The 22215-nt window shown below is 41.6% G+C and overlaps 1 protein-coding gene across 1 annotated transcript in view; it reads left to right on the top strand.

Annotated features, from left to right (window-relative positions):
• Positions 1-22215, top strand: part of fbxl17 (F-box and leucine-rich repeat protein 17) — a 216281-nt gene that overhangs the window by 137800 nt on the left and 56266 nt on the right. Inside the window, exon 9 of the mRNA XM_035165220.2 lies at positions 9843-9919. Coding sequence (XP_035021111.1) covers positions 9843-9919 — 77 coding nt within the window. The remainder of the gene's footprint in view (positions 1-9842; positions 9920-22215) is intronic.

Genomic DNA, 22215 nt, shown 5'->3' with positions numbered 1-22215 from the left:
AGTTTCATGGAGGACCTAACGTCTCGTAAAATGATGGGAGTGTGATGATGTGATGTGGCATAGCTGTGGTTGTAATGCGGTTGTCGCTCTTGATCCCTTTATTGCACTTATTCCTTTCTTCTTTTGTGCTCGTTCCTCGTGTCTGTGCTCTCTCTCTGTCTGTTCTCGTCCCCCGTGCTTGTGTTCTTTTTCTTTTCTTTGTGACATATACTTTTAGTCACAGGCTGAGTCTATTCACGTTTCACTCTCAGTAGGAAAATACAATTTTTATAACTTTTGAGGGAAAGACGCTGTACGACCTCAGTGACAGAAGCCACAGTTTGTGCAAAAAAGGGAACTAAAGGATGACAGATGCCACACCGGAAAGCACACATTTCCACCATCGATCAGTGGCCCTGTTCAGTTCCGTATCTACTGTCTCTGCTCTCTGCGAGTCTTTAGAACAGTGTGAGTCCATTGATTCGGCTTTGTCATCCTGGTGTGTGTGCTGGTAAACCAGTGCCTCTAATGAAACTGAGTCCATCCAGCAAAGCTTCAGGAGCATTGAGCAGTGGCACCAAAAAACCCTAACAGCTCATTCCTTCTCAACAGGAGTCGACTTATGAGGCAAATTCAGCGTAATTAAAGCCAGTCCCTGTAATTGTAGAATTCCTCTCTCTATCGTAGCGGTGAGGAAAATTACACGCTGCACTGTGACTTGTTGGACCATTGTGCAGAATTTGTTGTGGTATAATTCAGTGGCCTCCCTACCATTCCATCCTCACTCCCTCCTTCCTCCCCTGTGTTATCTCCATCAGCCCTTTTCTCTCTTCCTCTTCATATCCATTAGCCTAATGAACACCCTCCAATTTCCTGACAACGGGACAAACACGGGTGCACAGTATTTCTCTTGTCCTTTCTACGTGTGTTCGCTTGTGTGTGTTTGACGGAGAGAATGTGTTGGTAAAGCTCTCATTAAAATAGATGGCAGTAATCAAAGTGCAGAGCAATTAGCCATGGCTGAGTGGGCGGAGGGTGTATACCAGTGTGTTACCGTGTGCCACTGTGTCAGGCCCATTGGTAAACATGCTGATAGTTCACCTCTCCCCGTGCACGTGGACACGGAGCAGAAGAGTTACGATACGCAGCCCTGAGGGGTACGGTCACCTCAATTTATCACTGCAGTCAAACTGGCTGTTTTCTTCAGCGCCTGAAACAAGACTCTGTTATTAGCTGGTGGTTATTGGTTCTATTATCTGCTCTGGAGAAATGACGTTTAATCACAGTGACATACATTGTGTTTTATGACACAGAGTCACAGAGACTGGTTCCAGTGTCCCAAACAATCATCAAATGTTATTTTCGTATCAATACATATCTGTTGAGGGAGCCTCGTGAGAACCTCTTTTTCTTATAACAATTTAAGAACTCTGTCATTAAAAGGTTTTTTAAATCTATTCATCAACTTCCTTCTAAAGCTTTTTAGAAGCTGGTGTCTCCTGTTGTGCTCATGGTCAAAATAAAATGCCTTTTTATACAAAATAAAATGCCTTTTAAGTATTCACTTGCTGTGTGAAATTGTAAATTGTGAGTTTTCTGCTAAATCCCCCAAAAAAACCTCAAGGCTAATTTAAGCTTTGGATGACAAAATCAAATACGTAGACACAGTGCTGAAAAGTCTAGTTTAAAGGAGTCCTGATCGACCTGACTGTGACAGAAATAAGAGAAAACAGATGTACCCACTGCTTTTCATTCACTACAGTGACATCTATCAAGGGCAGCCATCTCTAACCTGTTTGCCTCACAAAGGCAAAGCTTCACTAACTTTCTCTGCACACACACACTCAGGCAAACACACTTATACACACTCGTTCAGGCACAAACACAGTTTTGTCAAGTCAGACCTGAGGCTCTGAGTGTTATCTCCATCTGCCATGGGGCAGTGCTCTTCTTCTCCTGAGTTATTTATTGTGTTTTGGCTGCAGCGGTCTGACCACGGAGGCAGACAGGTGCCTGGCATTGCTTTGCAGTTGTTCATTTACAGGTGAGCGTATCAGTTGCATGTCATTGGGGGAATCGGCTCAGGAACCGCAGAGGCAGAGCGTGGAACTACCACAGTTTTCCGAGGAGCGGCTTTAAACTGCTGTTTGTGCATGTGCATCACGGAGGGCCCGTCAGCGTTGGCAAGGCAACAGGCTGTCCATTTGGATGAGCTTCAAGTGAATAACTGCCACTTAACCTCACAAAGTGCTTAGTTGGCTTTTCCCTCTGTTTTTTGATGGACAAATCGACTGGTGTGTGACTGACGCTTGTTTTTGGAGATGTTGAAAGTGCCGGCTGATATCGGACGAAAACAACATCCATGACGTTACAGATTTATTTCTATCAAAAATAACTTGAGAAGTGAAGCACTTTTGACGTCAGAACTATTTAATGATCATTGACCCAGAGTTTGACTCCTGCTGTCCCTGTATTGGAACTTTTGCCACTTAGTGGAGCACAAGAAATGTTTTATCCTGCAATTACAGCTGGAGAAGAAAGCTTCAAACATTTAAGGAACCAAACCCTGACTGAGGACGAGAGCAGACAGCGGCGCACAGAGTGGCCCCAGTGTCCGTGCTTTCAGTTAGTTGGCCTGCAAACGTGTGCTCTTTTGGTGTCGCCTCGCCCTCCCCTGACAAACAAAAAAGCACAGGTTGGACAGGAAATCTGCGGATGATGGGCATTTATGGCTCCAGTTATGACCCCATCGGCACATTTTTGAGCAGGCCGATGACAAGCTGCTGGAATGCCCCGCCGTTTTGCAGAGTCGTTTGAAAACATGATTAACGGTGGTGGAACACAATAGGAATGTGATTCTCATTTGAGCCGTGGGTATGGCAGGCTAGCCTGGGAAATCATCCAGGCCCTAATTGCTGAAGCAGACCCTGATTCAGACAGCTGGAACACACAGCACACACGCACACACACACACACACACACACACACACACACACACACACACACACACACACGCTCAAACAGAGCCTTAATAAATAATAAAAAGTGTATCGTACAGTGTTGGCTTCTGGATTTATAATTATGTCATATCAAATAACATATATAATAAATCGGTGAACTTTTTGCCACTGTTACATTAGACCTAAAATAGTACGTTGGGGAGTTTTTTTTATGTGTAAATCTTCTTCGTAATGCATATACACATTTTTTCATTTTATTTTGTTACATATATCAGAACAACCTTATTGAAAAAAGAGTCGTACAAACATTCTGGTACTTGAAGTGGAATACCAGATAACATGTTCCCACTCATACAATAAAACTTGTATTGCTTAGTTGTGAGATTCCTGCTTTTCCTCACTTTAAATGATTTGCTTACTGAAGGGCTCTCGTGAGCTATTGGACATTTTTTATATCCATTTATATTAGCCCAATGAGAAAAACCTTTTTTTGTTTCTTTTGTCCAGAGGATTTCCCAAACTTAGTCCTGTGCATCATCCGAGGAAGCCGCGCTCTGCTTTCTGACACGGCTGTATGGATTTATAGGTGATATAAAGAAAATTTACAGCAAGAATCATTTTTGCAAGAGCGTTCTCCACAGAAGTATAAACCGCCGTCTTGCCTCGCTCCCCGCCTCTTCCCTGCTCCGCCCTTCCATTTCATTAAGTCTAAAGACAGCCGTGGAAGTCTGAAGTCTTGTCTGTCACCACTGCCGCCTCCTCCCCCCTACTCCTGCCTTTATGTTTTCAACCTCTCCCCAGACCTTCAGCTGCTTTTCTTTAAACATTTCATGCTTACTTTCTTTCTTTTTCGCTCTCCTTTCTCAAAAATCATCCATTTCTATTTCCCTGCTCCCTTTGTGTGGCCAGACAGCCGTGTAATTGTGGGCCGAGCGAGGAGTGGGGATGAGACGGGGCCTTGTGTTGGTCGGCACCGTGCTAGTGTACCTACCTACAGCCATTCTCCCAGCAGTGGCTTTGTTCCTGCTTCCATTGTGATAGGCTGTAGCTAAAGAGAAGCGCTACACATGTTGTTTGGCTGCAAGTCTTTCTGCAGCCTTTGTGATAAATATGGTCCTCTGTTTCTCTCAAGTGTCGTATTCTTCCTGCCTGTCTGCGTGGATACCTCTGGCTGTGTTGCATAAAAGAAGATTAGCTTTACCTCTGAGAGAGACACACAAACACAAACAATACACACTGTGTAATGACGCACACACAAACAACAACATGGTTGTCTCTCTCTGCCACGCTAGAGGCCTGTTACGAGAGTAATTAGCACATTTTTAACCAGTTTGACTGAAAAAATGTGGTAAAACTGATGAACAATAAAGAATGTTGTGTATATGTTGATCACCTCCTGTCTGTTTGTTTGTTGGTTGGTTGGTTTGTTTGTTTATTTGCAAGATTACGCAAAAACTCTTGGACGGATTATCACGAAACTTGGTGGAATGATACAATATGGGTCAGTGAGGAACCCATCAATTTTGGAGCGGTCCAGATCAGAGAGTGGATCCAGGGCAATTTTGTCCCTTTCTTTAACATTGTGAGACAGGACGATTTTCGCTTGATTGAATTTAAGGGTTGAACCTGTTGGTCCTCGGTGGATCTATGTGCTCTACTTGAAATCTTTAAACGTATTTCACCTGAATTTAAATGATTTGGAAATTTGTATTAACAGATGCTACATTGACGCAATTAATTAAAATGAATGAAAATAACAGTAACTAGAATGGAGAGCACAATATATATTTGAATAATTTACAACATGATCATGGCACCAAGATCATTGGGTACGATCAAACAGTGAGGCCGGATTAAGAACTGATCAGTAGGCTTTTTCAAGGTTAAACCTCTGGTTGTATCACATGCATGCGCACACAAACAAACAAACACACACACAAATGGTTGTACTTCTATCTTGGTGAGGTCACTCATTGGCATAATACATTCCCTAGTGCCTTACCTTAACCTTAACCATCACAACTAAATGCCTAACCCTAACCATAACCTCATTCTAACCTTATCCCTAAAACTAAGTCTTAACCCCTAAACAGTCCATTAAAGGGGGGTCAGAAGATGAGGACCGGCCAAAATGTCCTCACTCCGTAGTTTGTAGGCTCAAAGTGGTCCTCACAAAGCTATCTGTACAAGAGCACACAAACACACACACACACACAGAGAGAGAGAGAATTTGGTCAAAGGCCAGTCATGCTATAAAGCAGCTTTAAGTCAGAGTACAGATATTCTGGTGGTCGGCCAGTGATTTTCTAAGTGCTTATTCTCTTTTTTCCCCCTCTGTGTTCAAATGCTGGTCAAGGCTGCATAAGTGGCCACGTTACAGAAGATGTACAGAGTGAATTTAAAAAGCTTTTCTATTTTTCTGAGGCGTTGAGGATTCACTTGAGCGAAGACAAACCTACCTGGCCTTGACTTGAAAGTCCATTTCCCTATAACCCCCAGTATGGTACGGATACGATTTTATCCCTCTGATAATGGCGATCTACCATCTCCCATTTATTATTCAAGAGCTTCTCTGAGTTAATAAAAAGCCTATTTACAATGATGCTATTCAGTGCACACGTATAGCATATTTAATTCCATAAAACAAAAATGCTTATATAAAATATAAATTCAAGGCTCCTCAGTCATTTCCACATTTCCACTATAATCACATTTACAGTTTGGCTAATGCAGCTTTAGCTCATCATACCTTTGTGCCTCATTTACATGTAAAGACCCAGGAAAATGCTTTTGGTTAATCACAAGATGAATGAGCGCTGATGTAGTTACCATGGTTTCAGAGTAACATTACTGAGTTTCCCTCTTAAAAACTCCATGGGAAGAGCAATTAGGCATCAGCCCCACAATTTACTGCTTGTTTTTCTCTGGATTATATGGAAGATGGCTGCGTCTGGCTCTTTAAGTTGTTTTGCACTAATTATTAAATGGTTACTTACTGTTATGAGTAGTTTACATTAAAGCTCAGTAATGGAGTAACAAACCTCAACCCTCTTTCAGGTAGAAGACCCGTTACACCTTTTTTTTATTTTCTTTTTTCCTTACTACAATTCAGCCTCTCATCCTTCAGCGCCGCGTCGAACAAAGGATAAATTCTTTGGCAGGCGGCGTGTGCTGGCTGGCAAGAAAATAGAATTAAACATAAAAGATGTTTCAGGGTTAAGCAAAAGTCCTCGAGGTCCAGTTGTGTGGGTCCAGTAATTCAATTTAGTGACAAAATGTGTGTACGACTTTGTGTTTAACGATGAGAAAATTCCCCCTAAATCCCAGGCGAGGAGCGCCAAGAACCCGAACCCGAAGTTTGATTTTGTTTGTGTGCGACTGTAACAATGAGATAGAGAGAGGGAGTGACGGCTTTATTGTTTACCTCTGGCTGTTTGTGCCGACAGCGTGGTGACAGTGAGCCAAACACACACTGACCCCTGATGAAGCTCCCTCAGTCCTCTCTCTCTCTCCCCCACCCTCTCTCCTGCCTGCCGGTCACACTAATTGCTTAAACATGCAGCCCTTTAGTTGTCATGGAAACTGGTTTATTGTCATTTTATTGGAAAAAGGTGGCCTTGAGCTGTATATTAGCTCGCGACATAAACGCAACAAATGCTTTTTCTGTATTTTTTTTATTATCTTTATGTATCGACTGTATAATATTCTTAAGAGCATCTTTCTCCCCATGTGGTGGCAGAGACAACGTGCTCGACTTTATTGCCTCGTTCACTTTTAATCATCGTTTAGTCCTCGTCGTCTCGCGCTCCTCCGTCTCCCTTATCTATCTGTTATTCTTCAAAATCATCTGAATTAACCCACCCTTCATTTCTGGCATCTTGCAGCCTCTCCTCCACGGCTCCTCTTTTCCACGGCCCCTCTCCTCAACGGCCCCTCTCCTTCACTGCTTCCATGCAACTTCTTCTTTCCCCACTCCTCCGTGATTCTCTCTTGTTTTCTGACACATTTCCATCATCTCCCACCCTCTAGTTTCCCCTCTTATTTTTTCCTCCTTAACTGCATTTCTATTCCTGTCCCACCTCTTTCTCCCAATCCTCAACTCCTCATTACTCCATCAGCTGCATCATCCATGTCTTTCCTCCTTCTCCATCCATTTTCTTCCCTCCTCATCTTCTCCACCGCTCTCCTACATTTGTTTTTCTTTCCACCAAAGTATCTAAAAAAGTAATTTCCCCCCTTTTTCTCCTCCTCATCCGCCCCTTTCCTGGTGTTTCCTCCCTTTTCTAATCAGCACCAGCTCCGGCACCTTACCACCCTGTTGACTTGCTCTCCCCTCTGCATCCTAATGCCATTCTCCTCCACGTTATCTCCGGTAGCGTTGCCTCCGTCTAAATGTTTAGTATTCGCACCATGTCCGACCGGGCCTTTTGTCACATGCTCTGTACATTATTGAAAGCGAGCAGATCACTAATTCATGTCAGCTGAGCCTTGTGGGGTTTGGGTGGAGGTGGGTGGGAGCTTGTTGCCTCCTGACGGCCTTTCATGTGGCTCGAACCACGTCGTAGCCACCACATCCCACACCTCTGCTGCATCCGCCCTCATCTCCTCCGCGGTGTCGTCGTACGTCTTCTCGTTTCACCCTCCATTCCTCTCCTCTCCTCCATTTTCCCCTGTCAGTGTCCCATGATGTAGCCCGTTCTGTCTTTGTTCAACCACTATCTGCTGTATAGAGATTTCGACCCACTGTAGTCACTTTCCATCTCTCCTCACTCCCTCCCTCATTCATTGAAGTCTAATCTAATTGCTTTTCCTCTGACCCTGGGGACCCGGGCGCAGTGTAACAAGCTCCCAGCGGATGCTCTCTGCCTCTGCCTTCATCGCTGCATCCCTGAGTCGCTACTTTCTTTTCATCTGTTTCCTCATACCGTCTCTTCCTAGTGCATTCATTCATTAGCAGCACTAATGCCGTAGCCTCAAGACACACAGCACGATACTGTGATCCGGCCGGCTTTGCTGAATCTAATCTAAGGTTGGCCGCAGAACAAGGTTGGGTCAGAAAGGACCAATTGCAACAGGTTTTTTATTTTTCTGTGTTTATGTGTGGAGTTTTTCTAAGTCACAGAAGGAGCCACGGTAGAGAAAAAAACGAGTGGTGGATAGAAAAAGGGAATCAGGAGGGAAAGAGGGAAAAATAAACCAGGGAGAGGTTGTGAAAAAGTAGGAGATGGCATAGTAGCATGCCGAGGCTCACAGGACTGTACGTTAATAGAAAAGGTGAAATATGAAGATAGCAGATAGACCAGTGCATATTTTAACAGCTTTGGCTTCACTCAGAAAAAAAACGGATTTTAGAAATATGACACAGATCCTTACTCTTCTTCCCTCGTCGATCCCACAGTGCGACATGTCACACATCAAGCGACATCCATGAAGTGTCACCTTAAACAAAACCTGAAGCAAAAAACACACCAGCTTTCAAATCCCGCTGCGTTCGAGAGGCTCTGAATTTTTAAAGCGCTGAATTCCCTGGATTCTAGTTTGTTTCCCGTTAGGCATAAAAAAAGAAAGAAAATAAACATGGGAAAAAAAGTAGTTCCAACAAGTCCTCACGCATCACGCTTGATCTACGGTGAGATTAGCCAACGGATAGCGAGTGAATATGAGCAGTGAATTTCAGAATAACCTCAGTTGTCAAGTCACGTTGCGTGGAAGTGCAGAAGCGGAGTCTTAGACAGCACAAATACCTCAATGTTGTTCCCCGATTCACTTTGACGTGAAACTCAATGACAGCGGACAGCTCTACATCTCTTCTTGAACGTGAGAGCCATACAGTACGTGTGCGCATGAGCTTTTTTTTTTTTTTCTCCGTCTCATAAATATTCACGACAGAACATCAGCATTAAGATCAAAACATTTACTCCTGAAGGTTAATAGGTCAAATGCGTTGATCAAAATCTAGTTGTTGCACACACTCCTTTCATTAGAGACATTTAAAGAGAATCATTTGATACAGATACTCTGATCTTCCCCCCTGGCCGTCCCAAGTGTATACTCTCTCTCTCTCTCACACACACACACACACACTTCACACACATTATATACACACACACACTTCACACACATTATACACACTCACGCACACTTCACACACACAAACACTGTGGGTCCTTTGGGCTCAGGCACTGGGCTGAATGCAGATACAGGATCTCTCTTTGAAGTGAGCATGCTCGCTGTAAGACTGTGTGTGTGTGTGTGTGTGTGTGTGTGTGTCCGTGCGTGCACTCAAGCTCACATGCACTCCTGCTGTGTTTGTGCCTGCTCCTTTAATCTGATCAGGTGTTTAATTATTAATGTCTGTTAAAAGAAGCAGAGGCAGAATATGTGAACAGTTATGACCCTGCAGCTGTACTTTTTAACCTTTACTGTGGAATAATTCAACGTGTGTGTGTGTGTGTGTGTGTGTGTGTGTGTGTGTGTGTGTGTGTGTGTGTGTGTGTGTGTGTGTGTGTGTGTGTGTGTGTGTGTGTGTGTGTGTGTGTGTGTGTGTGTGTTCCTGTACTTATATCTTTGTGGGGAGCATAGACCCTACAGAGTGAGGACATTTTTGGAATGGGCTGTTTGAGAGTAAAGACTCGGTTTAAGGGTTAGGGTTAGAATTAGGGTTAGGGTTAGACATTTAGTTTGGATGGTTAGGTTTAGGGTAAGGGGCTAGGGAATGTATTATGTCAATGAGTGTGTGTGTGTGTGTGTAACCTAGAGCTTTATAGAGAGCTGCTGTATGTGTGCATGCATTGTGGCATTTTCCAAAGTTGCCTCCGAGCAAAAGAGAAAAGCAATATATTTGGACGCAGACGCCTCGGGTGACGCTTTAAACATTCCTTCTTTCTCTGTGTGTCTCTGTAGGTGTGTGGAAATCATCGCCAAGGAGGGGAGGAGTCTGAAGGAGCTTTATCTCGTGTCCTGTAAAATCACAGACCACGGTAGGATACTTTCCATCACTGTCCCTTTGTTGCAGTCAACCTCTGATATTCTAATCATGACTATTATTACCCACAGCCACTGCTGCAATTCAGGACTCATTTGATTTTACAATTCGCCCCTGATGAGACTTACAAACAGTAAAAGTCTTATTGAAAAGTTTTGCACACAATTAAGCATTGTTAGGTGGATCTCTCCTCGGAGCAGTTTTGACATGTTTCTACTTTACAAGGCAGGAGGGTTTTTATGTTTTTGCTTGTGTTTATGGATCCGAGGTATTTGTGTTGTCAGACAGAAACATCAAGGTGTTTTCCTTTCCAGCCTTTAGCACCGTCTCACCTTTTTATTTTTCATTTTGATTTTATGTGCAGTACCTCTCTTTTCTATTTTGATTCAGCTCTGCCATATGTTTTGCAGAATATTTGAGTGTTAAGTTCAATACACAGTACAGAGGCATCAGGAGTGCACTGTTTGCATCAACTATTTGATACCTTGTTTGGCATTTGTTCTGTGTAGTGGTTGCAATGCCATGTTTTGTGTGTGCGTGTGTGTGCGTGCATGTACGTACCTTGGGAGTTCCCCAAATGAGAGCCCACAGCTGTGCAGCCAAAATTATTTTAGAGTCTCCAATTATTTCAAGTGATACTCGAAAAGAAAAGATATCAAGTCCTTGTTTGTCATTTATTTCTCATCAAGTCATCTTTCCAAATAACAAATTACCAACTATCGACATTGTGGTTGAAACTAAATTCTGTCTGCGACCTGATGTCTTTTTCTTCAGTTTGATTGTCAGAGTAAGTTTAATTTGACTTTTCTTTTAAACAAGTGTGATGTTTTATTCCTTCTTGCTTTTATATCACGTAAAATCATCATCGTCTGAATAAATCCCCTTTTCAAAAATTGCACAAAGGTTCCACTGAGATAAGAGATGAACAAGCCAAAGGCTTGTTGGTTCCATGGTATTCGCTCAAGAGCTTAGAGGCTGGGTCAGGAGCTGTTGTTGTTGTTGGCCTGGAAAGGCTACTGATGCATGTCTAATATTTGGATGTACAGATTGAGTTGTGTCATTCTCTATTACAGTCTTTCCTGTATAGGTGCTGATGTATGATATTGGCTGTTAACCCACATGTTGATCTATTTGAACACATTGATTCATAGAAACTTGTTCCAGTTGTTTCACTTGTCTATCTTGATTTTTACCTCACTTGTTTTACATTTAGTGTTTGCTAAATGGGGTTAAATTATATATACATCTCAAACCAGTGCACTAAAACTAGTAGTCGTGTAGTGAATGAATGTTCGGAGAAGTCACAGAACCTGCAGGAAACCCTGGACTGTGAGGTGGTTTTTAGTGTAAAACAAAGTTTGGAAAAAGTTCGAATGACTAGCAGTTCCTTCAAGCTAATTTGAATTTGCATTCAGGTCATTACAGTTTGAATATTAACTTTTACCCCAACGTTCGAAGGAATATTCAAATTGCGAATATAAAAAGTGACAGCTCTCTCTTGTGTGAAAGCCCACAGAAGCTCTGAATGCTCAGTGAGCAACTATCTTAAATCAGGCAGCATTTTGGAATGAGGTATCCAGTTTTTCCGCAGACATACATGATGCTGACCCAATCAGATCCATTCCAAGCTGCATCATTATATCTGTCTGAATCAGATGTTAGAGACTCCTGCAGTTTCATTTTGTACTTAGAGAGGCACCGCAGTCAGCAATTTACCACTTTCCTGACATAGCTGACTTCATATAAAGTTTGGGGAATCTAGATTCCCCTTCATCTATTTCCCCTCATAAACCACTATCCTGTTTTAGTTGTACGGTAGTGACAGCAGATATGGAAAAAAAATATGGAGAAAAAAAAAAAATGCCATGCATTGATTGCCCAAGGTTTCCCAAAGGAAGTTGTGATTATGTCGCATGTGGTGCCGCAGAGTGGAGGCTTGCTGCCAGAGCCTGTGAGTTACAGTGACAATAATCGCCTTGACCTCTCTGAACTTGAACCTTAACTGTGTGTGTGTGTGTGTGTGTGTGTGTGTGTGTGTGTGTGTGTGTGTGTGTGTGTGTGTGTGTGTGTGTGTGTGTGTGTGTGTGTGTGTGTGTTCGGTGTGTGTGTGTTTCGGTGTGTGTGTGTGAAACATTACGTGGGCGTGTGTCCACTGGTGTTTGATTAATGACTCCGAGATCACAATTGTACATTAAACCTGGAATGCACACAACCACCCCCTTATCCATCCCCCTCTTTCTGTATGTCTCTCTAATCATTTTGACCAAGATGAATTGGTGACATCTGATCTTCTTCCTTCACTAATGACCCCTCTGGCCCTCTTCGGCTGATGATCGGGTCTGTGTGTATTTATACGCGTGTGTGCGTGCATGTCCTTCCAGAATAGAGATGCCTGTTGCAGGCGCTCTGTGCTCTAACAAAATGATTGGTGGATTTCCTGCTTGGCTCTCCGATAAATTAAATAACAGAAATGAGATTTTACATCTGCCAAGCTGGCCTCCGCTCTTTTTTCCGCCCATCTCCTGTGCTAATTATTTTTATTAATGGCCTCTCTGAGTGCATTTGAGATGTCCACAAGCCTCTTAGGTTGTGAGTGTTCTGTTTTTCCCCTCCCAGCGTTCGCTTCCTGTGTGATTTTATAGAAGCTTTGAGGACAGACAGAGAGAGACATAAAGACAGGTTTAGATGACAGAAAGAGAGAGCGAGGCAACATGTAATTTTACTCCCAGTGCAGATGGTTTAAGAGATTATTTTGTGAGGCAGAGGAAACAAATGGAAAAAGCGAGGATAGAGCTTTTTGGGTGTAATGATCTTACTGAAAGCCCTATTATCTCTGTGGAAAAAAGAAACTTCCTAGACTTCTCTCTCTTATTCGTCAAACAACAGGGACAAATTGGCGTAATAACATTTTGCTTGGAATCAGGAAAAAAGTCTAGAGACTTGTTAAACACCTGGTTTCTTTAATGCACGCCGTTAATGAGATTTATGCTTTTCATTTCCGCTGGTTTTTCACACCTGAAGCGTATGATTGATGATGGATAATGGTTACGCCAGCAAAGATTTTGTTAGATCTCTAAAAGCTTTCCATCCGGATTTACTCTGTCTATCATAACACGCACCCGTGCTAATTAATCTTTTTTGTTCGCATGGTCTTGTTTTTTCAAAAGCTGCTTACAGCTGCCACATACCCGGCTTGTGTCGTATGTGCCCATTAAACAATCTCATCTAAAGGGGCAGAAATTGTTAGTGTAGAAGTTAAAGTCCATCCAGAATATGAAAAGAAAAGATGATGAAAATAAAGAGTTGAGCAGTAATGAAAAAGATAACTAAAAGACCTTAACCTACAGTTAGTTTTGAGGTACTGTTCATTTAATTTCATTCATTCATTTAACCAAACATATTGCAATTTATTGCAAATTTTTAAATCTAATGAAAATTATGAAATGAATCAAGACAGCTGGAAGTGGAATAAGTATGAAATTAAAACTTTGAATTGCCCTCAGTATAAATGAGGTAAGCTTTAGATTTGTTTCATGTTATTCCAGGTTGCAGGTGCTCAGTGAGAAGCTCAGTAGTAGCAGTCGGCACCTGCGACGTCACTTAATCATTGGAGTGTTTTTGATAAGGGCCTCGCATTATAAGACAGCAGCAAAGTCATGAAAGGGAGTTATAAAAAAAATAGTAAAGCCATACAAATAAATAACAGTCTGTCTATCACTCCCCACAGAGAGGGAGGGCCACCCAACCTCAGCATACAGCTCACAATGATGAGTATTATAATTATCACCGGTAATAAATCTTAGCACAGGCTGATAAACAGCATCCAAGGGCTTCAGAGTCACAGCTGAAGCATTCATGTATAAAATGTCACCATAATCAAAGACTGATAGAGAAAGTTGCCTCAATAAGCGTCACAGTGTAGAGAAAAAAACATGATTTATTCCTATAGAGGAACTATATTAAAAGTTACCTTCTCATGGATCAAAACTCCAATTAATTTAGTTGACCTATATCTCTCGTTACATATAAACTCTAGAGAAGTGCAGTTCAGGTTATCAAGAAACCTTTATCAAATCAGACACTAGGAATTCTCTTTATTTCTTAAAAACACACAAACCATATGGAATACATTGAGCATCACCCTGGGAGCCAAGTTGAATTTGATAACACAACTCATCGCTTCATACAGGGACCGTCCAGCTGCAGCCCTTTGAGCAATTTCCATTCCTGACCCTTTGTGTAAGAACCCCTAATCTTTGTGTCCACTTATCACTGCCACTTGCCGGCTTCGAGGGCTGCAGAGACGCTCCAACACTTTTATTAATCTCATATATAACTGTGGCCAAGATGTTGGGGTGTAGAAATAGATTGTATGTGCAGTATATTTAGAAAAAAAAAATAGTCTTAGCATGTCAGTGCTTATCTCTAAGGAAAAAAACAAAGTAAAGAAAAACAGGCCTCTCCTATGTTCATGAGATCAGGTCAATTGACTGGCTTGAGATCATGTTAAGGATGTATTGATAAAGGAAATAACATTTTAAAACAATATTGTTTTATCTTCCCTCTTCTTCCAGTAAAGATACCATAGCATGGCAGACGTATAAGTCATGAGAGAGAACACGCCTCCCTCCCTTTTAAAAAATATTCTCACATGTATAACAAAAAAAGAAAAGTTCATATGTTCTTTATTCTCATAAGCAAACGGACAACGGGGTCTAATTCTGCCCATTGCTCTTGCAGAAGTAAAAGTACCACTACAAGATAAGGGTTTGAAACCTGATCCTGATGGGAAAACCTTCTCGGCTTCTCTCCCAGTGCTAATCAGATCTCTACACCACTGCTGCCATCCTCACTGACCGACCCATACACAGCTACACGGCCCATACTGTATCTTCAACACACCTGGATAGACAGTGATATCTTCTTGTCCCCCCCTCACCCTTGAATCCACCTTTTGTTCTTGTGTGTGTGTGTTCTGCATTCACATGTCCATTTGTGTGTCTGCGTTGTGTGTGTGTGTGTGTGTGTGTGTGTGTGTGTGTGTGTGTGTGTGTGTGTGTGTGTGTGTGTGTGTGTGTGTGTGTGTGTGTGTGTGTGTGTGTGTGTGTGTGTGTGTGTGTGTGTATATCTTCCTGCGCTAATCTTGTCCCCTGTAGCACCACTGCTTTATCTGGAGACGAAAAGAGAGACTGTGGCACCTCCGTTCTTTACATATGGTAATTGTCCTCTTTCACCCACACGACTCCCCGCGATCCCTTACCTTGTCAGTCACGGCCTCCTGTGTACATCTGTGCGAATACAAGATGGACTGAGACTGTATGAGTGAGGGGGGAGCAAAGGAGCAGATTTGGAGGGAGTTGTTTCCAGCTACGATGGTGATGGAAGTCAGAGTTCAATAGATTTTTTTAGAGGTGACTAACATTTTCAGCAATTCAGTTACTATCATGGCATTTTCTTGGCTGAATCCTCAGTGCAGAATATGGACACTTTCAAACAATGAAATCTGTTGTGTGTGTGTGTGTTGCTGATGGCAAGTGGAAACCAAACCAAACACTGTGAAGTGTGCACTTCAGCTTCAGCTCGGATTTACACTTGTACTGGAGGCTTTGCCACGGCAATATCAACTGAGTCTAAAGTTGTTGAGCCATCTTAGCGCATTACCTCCGCCAGGGCCCAACAGTTTCCTTGGATTCAAAGAAGCCTGATAGCTTAGGCCACATTACATTATCTCAGCCTCACAATGGTGTTAGTTAGAGGTTTGTAGCCCAATGTTTTACTGTACAGCAGCTTTTAAAAAAGTGTACCTCCAATGAAACCACATTTAAATCCACTACATTCAGATTTGTTCCCGATCTACACCAATTTGCACATAATCATAAAACTTCTTTCAGATCCATGCATTGTTCTTTGGGACATCAGTGAAAAGGTAAAAAAACTCCCGATCTGTAAATGACTTAAACCTTTTTGGAGGATGACTGTTGTGGTTTTATGTCAATGAACATTAAAGATATAATTTAAAAACCTTAAAATAGGATTTAAAAGTGAGAAAGATACTTCCTGAACAAGTGATTCTTTCTTTACAACTATATAGCTCCTAATAAGAAATCTTGCAACTGACAGCCCGTCCTCCAGACTGTTGTGATTGTGTTGCGTTGCTGTATAAGAGGGTCTGAGCCAGTCAGATTGTTCATTTCATGGTTGTGTCCATCTGTATTTACCCATCTGCCAGCTTGTGAGATTATTCTTGTCATTCAATTTTCATTTGTCTTATTCTCTTATTTGTCTCCCCCACAGTTTTAACAAAGTTAACACACATTTACATTCTTCTCCATTTTTGAACCCTGTTCCAAGACCGTACCCCGTCTTCCTCTCTTTTCCCCTCTCATCTCTTTTTCCATTCATCTTTCAGCTCTTGCTTTCATCCGGGTTGTTTTATTCTAAATGCACTGAACGTTGATAGATTGGGCTTCCCTGCCCCTCCCACTCAGCAGAACCTCAAATATGGCTGCACGTGTGTGTGTGTGTCTTCTCTGATGTATGTGTGTGTTTGTGTGCTGGCTTCACGTGCCTTTGTGTGAGCCTGTGTGTTCTTTAACAGGTTCCGCTGCTGGGGAAATTTTGACAAACACTTACTCCCCAGAGTTTCATAGTGCTTTTCACAAGGTAAGTTTACTTAGCACAAAAGCAGCTGAAACAGCACGGTAACTACCTTACAGACAATGAAAATGACGGCTCCCATATACAATGTGATGAGGCCATCAGGGTATACTCACTAAGAGTTACTGCGCTTTAGCTTCTAACCTTAAGCCAGCATTCACTTTTTATTGTTCTGCACTATTTGTGGGATTGATGTACATGTCAAGCCCCTTCGACATGATATCCCTGTCTTGTAAGTCATGGTTGTATGGCACAGTGCAATTTTTAAAATGTCACACAGTGTTGGTGTCACTGCAATAAAGAACAGTGAGGAACACCTAAATGAGGCGATCAGTTAGTGCATATTATCTCAAACCTCATGGTGATAATCTAAGTTTGTTAGGTTTCTTTCTCTTTCTACCTCTTCTATTTTTTTCTCGTTTCTATTTCCCTTTGAGCTTTTACACGTTTTCCCTCCATCTTGTTTGTTTGCCGGGCAGTTGTTCAGCTCCCCACAGTGTAAGTGCTGTCAAACGTAATGTGATGTAAACGTAGATAGTGTAATAGCTTGTTTGCTCCTCTCTGTCTGGCATTCAGTGGGTAAATAATGCAACTTTACAAGCTGTCGATTAAAATGCGCGGAGCAGTGCAGCAGATTTATGTCGACTGCTAAAGGGAAGAAAGTCAATAGCCAATCTTTGTCCATCTGTATCTCCACCATGACTGTGATTGTGTGTTTGTATACATGTGTTTGTATAGAGTAAGAAACAGGTTATGTCTCTGGGTTCGCAGTTGATTGTTGTTGTTCATAGCTACTAAAATATGCTATTGTTTTTTAACCTTGAGAGTCATTGTTCATACTCCATTGTTAGCTTTTGTTTTCCTAATGCCTATTAGGTTTGTTAGATCCTAGCAGGAGCAGGATATTGTTTTTACCCCTGTTTTGTGTTTGTGTACAAAATAAGTCAATAACACATTTATGAATTTCCAGTAACATTGCTGGGAATATTACATGGCAGCGTATCTCTAGATGATTAACTTTTGCCCGCTGAGGACAGTAACGTTTTTATGGAGGTTTTAATGGTCCACCGACACTGGTGGAATTTCCCAAATGCACACACGTCTAAAATGAAGCAACGGTGCAAAACGCTAAGTTCAATATCTTTTAAGTTCTACAAAATAAATTCCTGTTATTATGAAACTGATTTGACAAATCTAATATAGTGTAATATAGTGTATATATAGTAACCTATATACAATGTATGTGCAGGGTATGCATAGCTTATGTGATGCTTTTATTTATTCCTTTGTAAATTTATTGAGAAAGCACAATATGCATGTACTATTTAGAAAAACTGTATCAGTGTAGATTTTATTTTAGTGTAGGATATCACTACTGTTACTCAGTGGTTAGTAAATATCAGAACTTACTCGGTTAAATCTGTGAGGTTCTAGGTCTTGGTCAGTGGAAACAATTTTTTTTTTTTTTATATACCTGGCATCTTAAATGTTGACGAGTGTGACCATCACAACCCAACCTGACAGGAGAACGGCCCATGCGTGATCCTCCTGACACCAGTTCCATTAAGTGTAAAACAATGGAACCGGAGGTAGCCAAGCCCACAGGCCAACTCCCATGACCCTTTCCCATATCATGGCGTGACCCTAAAAACCAATGAAGCAATGGTACACAGAAATAGCACATGCCAGGAAAATTCATAAGCAGCGTTTTCTCCTTTAGGGGAAGCAGAGATGGTTGGACAGGGAGAGAGAAACATATGTTGAAGGAAGCTACCGGACATCGTGAGGGAAAAGACTCATAAAGGGGGTTATTATCTCTGCAAATCAATGAGAGTTCCTGAGCCGCGGGGAAAAAAAAGCACCATTACACCAAGCTCAGAGCTGGACTTTACTACAACTGTCACACCCACCTGGATGCTGCAGCATAGGGTGCTGTGTTGTCAAGGGCAGTCTAATAATTAGCCCCTTGTAGATGAATCTACCTGTTATTTTCTTGATTTATCAATGAATCCCCTGACACAAAATGTCACCACCCTAAACCTCAGGTAAATAAAAGAAAAGCAGAAATTCCTTAGTATTTGGTTATTTGGTTGGATGGTTTGGTGGCAGGATCAAAACACTTTAAATTCAAATCCAGATCAGGGGGTGGAGGAATTTTTTTAATCATTTTCTTAAACATTTTGAGGACTGATATCTATGAACATGTGCAGATCCAAATAAAAAATGCAGATCTAGTGGATTTAAATTAGGTTTTAGAAGGAGAGCCCTGCTGAGTGCCAAGATTAAGATTTTGTTAATATGAATTGGGATTTAAGATTAAGATAAAAACAAGTAACTATAAGACATAAAGTACCTAACACACATTTTCCTCTCTTGCAATTTGGTCTGTTCCTTTTAAAGATGCAACGAGTTAAAACACTAAAAGTAGGTGAAGAATGTTTCTGTCCAGAAAAAAGTTTGCTTTTGGCCGCAGTGATGGAAACTCAGTAGAAACAGACAATCTCTGGAGAATAAGAAGGATAACCATTCTCCTTCATTTACAAGTTTGGAAAGCACATTAAGTAATAGACAGGAAAACCGAGAGGGTGACGGGTGAGGAGGGAGCAGAAGCAGATCGAGAGGCTGAACTTGAACCTCCACAGAGTTGAGGCATTTAACTGGAAGACCGCCGCTCAAGTGCGTAACTACGCAGCCATAGGGTTCCAATCTACAGATTCTTCATAGTGTAGAGTATATAAATCCAGATTTCCATTTCCTTACATCAGCCCTCAGTGGTATTTGCAGATTGGGGAGCAGGGAAAAGGGGCTGGAATTGAATTAGTTTCCATATATTGTCCTCTCCTCCTCTTTCTCCAGCTAAGCCTTGTGGTCTATCCACTGTTTGCCTTATGGGGGAGAAAAGTGAGGGGGGCTTAAGCTGTGAAGGCTGGGGCTTACGCTGTCTACCATCTTGCTGGTCACACACAAATACACTCGCAAACTAACACACACTCTCTCACGCCGACTAAGACGCGCACAGGCACACACCCGTGCTTCAGGGATTACAGGCAGGCGGGCCCCGTTCACATTGACACACTCAGATGCAACCACAATCACACAGGCAGTACACACACATTATAGATGCACATTTGAGCTCATGCTAATATCTTCCGTCACTAACACTATCAAATTTCGGCACGCACACTTTGCTGTAACTTTTGTTGGGGGGGCGAAAGAAAAAAAAGTTTAAGCCCCTTCTACTTTTGGCCTGCGTCCACAGAGGCGGATGATTGAAATGACTTGGGCGCATGTGTACAGATTTACATGTAAATGTGTGTAAATGTTTGTCTCTGTGTACACGTGTCACCGTGTATCAAGGTGTGTGTGTGTGTATGTGTGTGCGTACCTGGTGCCAAAGGATGAAATCACGTATCTATGAGCCACTGGATGACAGTAACGTTTGAGCTCCAGATAGGGGAAGCTTTAGCAAAAGGCCCCATGTGGGTATGAAGCTCTGATACAAATGGACCATTTGTTCTATCTCTTCCACCATCATCTCAGCCTTGTAGTTCTTAATAACAGCGTGCTGTAAGTGTGCCCGTGGGACTCAATAACACCAAGCTGTGTTGAAGTGTAGGAGATGTCCCCGTTATTGCTGGCTATAAGGTTTTTGTGTATAGAAGTGAGACATTGCATTTTCGTATTTTTCTTATTAGTTCCATTGCGTGTTATTGTTTGTATGTTTGTGTGTGTTTTTGGATATGAAGAGTGTTTCTCTCGAGGCAGCAGCACATCCACTGTGCCTTTGCCTCATAGTAGCACTAATACAGCCTGTGGGCAGGTGTACAGTAAAATGCTCAGTATTGCTGTAATGACTTCTCTCTCTCTCTCTCTCTCTCTCTCTCTCCGGTTATCTCATTTTATTCTCTTGTGCATCACTTCCTCCCTCGCCTGCACTGCTTCGTCTCTCTTTCTTCGTCATCTTCCTCCTCCTCCTCCTCCTCCTCCTCCTCCTCCTCCTCCTCCTCCTCCCTCTCAGGTGTGAATGGAGCTGTCCTGGAGGTTGTGTGGGTGTTGATGTGTGTTGGTGACCGGATTTCAAAGTGTTTAATAGTCAAAGCACCCTGCTGTGTTTTCTATAGTTATCTCTGGCTCCCTCTGATATTGTTGAGCTGAGCCCTTTTGGTAGATGCTGACTTATTAAACATGAGAACTCTATTTCTTTTCCATCTATTTGGTCCTATTATACCACCGCTGTTGATCTCATTTTATGAGCTTCAACTGAGCATTTGGACTTCATATTGTTTTGCATTGATTTGATATTTTATCAATTTGAATTATATTACATATAAAGATGTTTTTTTTGGGTAATGTTTCCTGTAACCAAGTTAAGGTTTAAGAAGAGAGGATATCACACCTTGTACAGATTGTTAAGCCCTACGAGGCAAATTGTGGTTTGTGAATTTACAAATATAAAAAATATTTTTCATGACTTTCTAGACACCATATCACCTGCATGGCACAGACTACTGTACAATATCTACTATAATATTATTTTACTGAGATAAACTACAGTAATTCATCCTTAGAATGTTAAAAGTAGATAATGTGTTTCTGTATAAAAATGCAGTACGGTCCAGGGTCACGACTGTAATTTAAAAAGGTCGAAGAACATTAGCCTTTTTAAATTCAAGAACATTATTTTTAGGCTTGTGCGCAAAAAAGGGGACTGTTTAGTTATAGGTTGGGAACTTTTCCCACGCTTTTAAATACAGACCAACAAAATGAACAGCTCAGCACATTATGCTTCCCAAATCTGCTGGAATACAGGTGACTTAGTGTAGATGCAAAAATAATGTTCGCATTTAAAAATGCCAGAAGCAGAAGACAGCCTCCTCCAAGTTTTAAAGAGGAAGCATATTGCCACAGTTATGTCGAAAAGGCCACGTTAACAGTTTTCCAGTGGAAATGATTCAGCCAATACCAATAATATAAATCGTCAACAGCATGTGTGACTAATGCCACATTCACGACATATAAAAGTTACACGTAATAAAATACGTCTGAAGTCGATATCCAGCTGCTAATCACAAAAGGCCTCCGGGATTATTGAGATATTGTACATTTATCTGACTTTGTGGTTGGTAATAAGAAAGCTTGTGCAAAGCATTAAACCACAGTCAAAGCCCAACATGTAACTTAATATTCTTTGTAGCTCTTTAGAAAGTTACTGTAGTTTTAGCTTTTTAAAACAGCATTTAATAGTTATGGAATGCCAGGGGCTGTTTTTGCTCTGTTGTGACTGCGTTTTTACTTATGATCTCTGCAGAACTGTACATGTAACTACTTGACTTAAAATAAATGTTTCAAATGTTTGCGCAAAGGTTGCAAGTATATGAGCCAAAGATTAACAAGCTATAATATTAACCACACACAAAAGGATAATATTAAAAACAACTGTATGAATGAATGAATGAATCAAGTTAACAATCGATAAACCTGCATTATTGTAACAGCTGCAGGTCTCGCTTCACATTCAGTTAACATTCACTGCCTCAGGCTAGAAGTCAGAATGGAACAAATAAGAATAAATCTGAATAAAATAATTAAACTTTACAGTCAAAGAAAAGTTAAACATGTAAAATATGCAGAACT

The sequence above is a fragment of the Hippoglossus stenolepis genome, chromosome 9 (assembly GCF_022539355.2).
Source record: "Hippoglossus stenolepis isolate QCI-W04-F060 chromosome 9, HSTE1.2, whole genome shotgun sequence".
In the NCBI taxonomy this organism is placed as follows: domain Eukaryota; kingdom Metazoa; phylum Chordata; class Actinopteri; order Pleuronectiformes; family Pleuronectidae; genus Hippoglossus; species Hippoglossus stenolepis.
The sequence above is the reverse complement of the archived record's forward strand: the minus strand, read 5'-3'. Positions and strand labels throughout refer to the sequence as shown.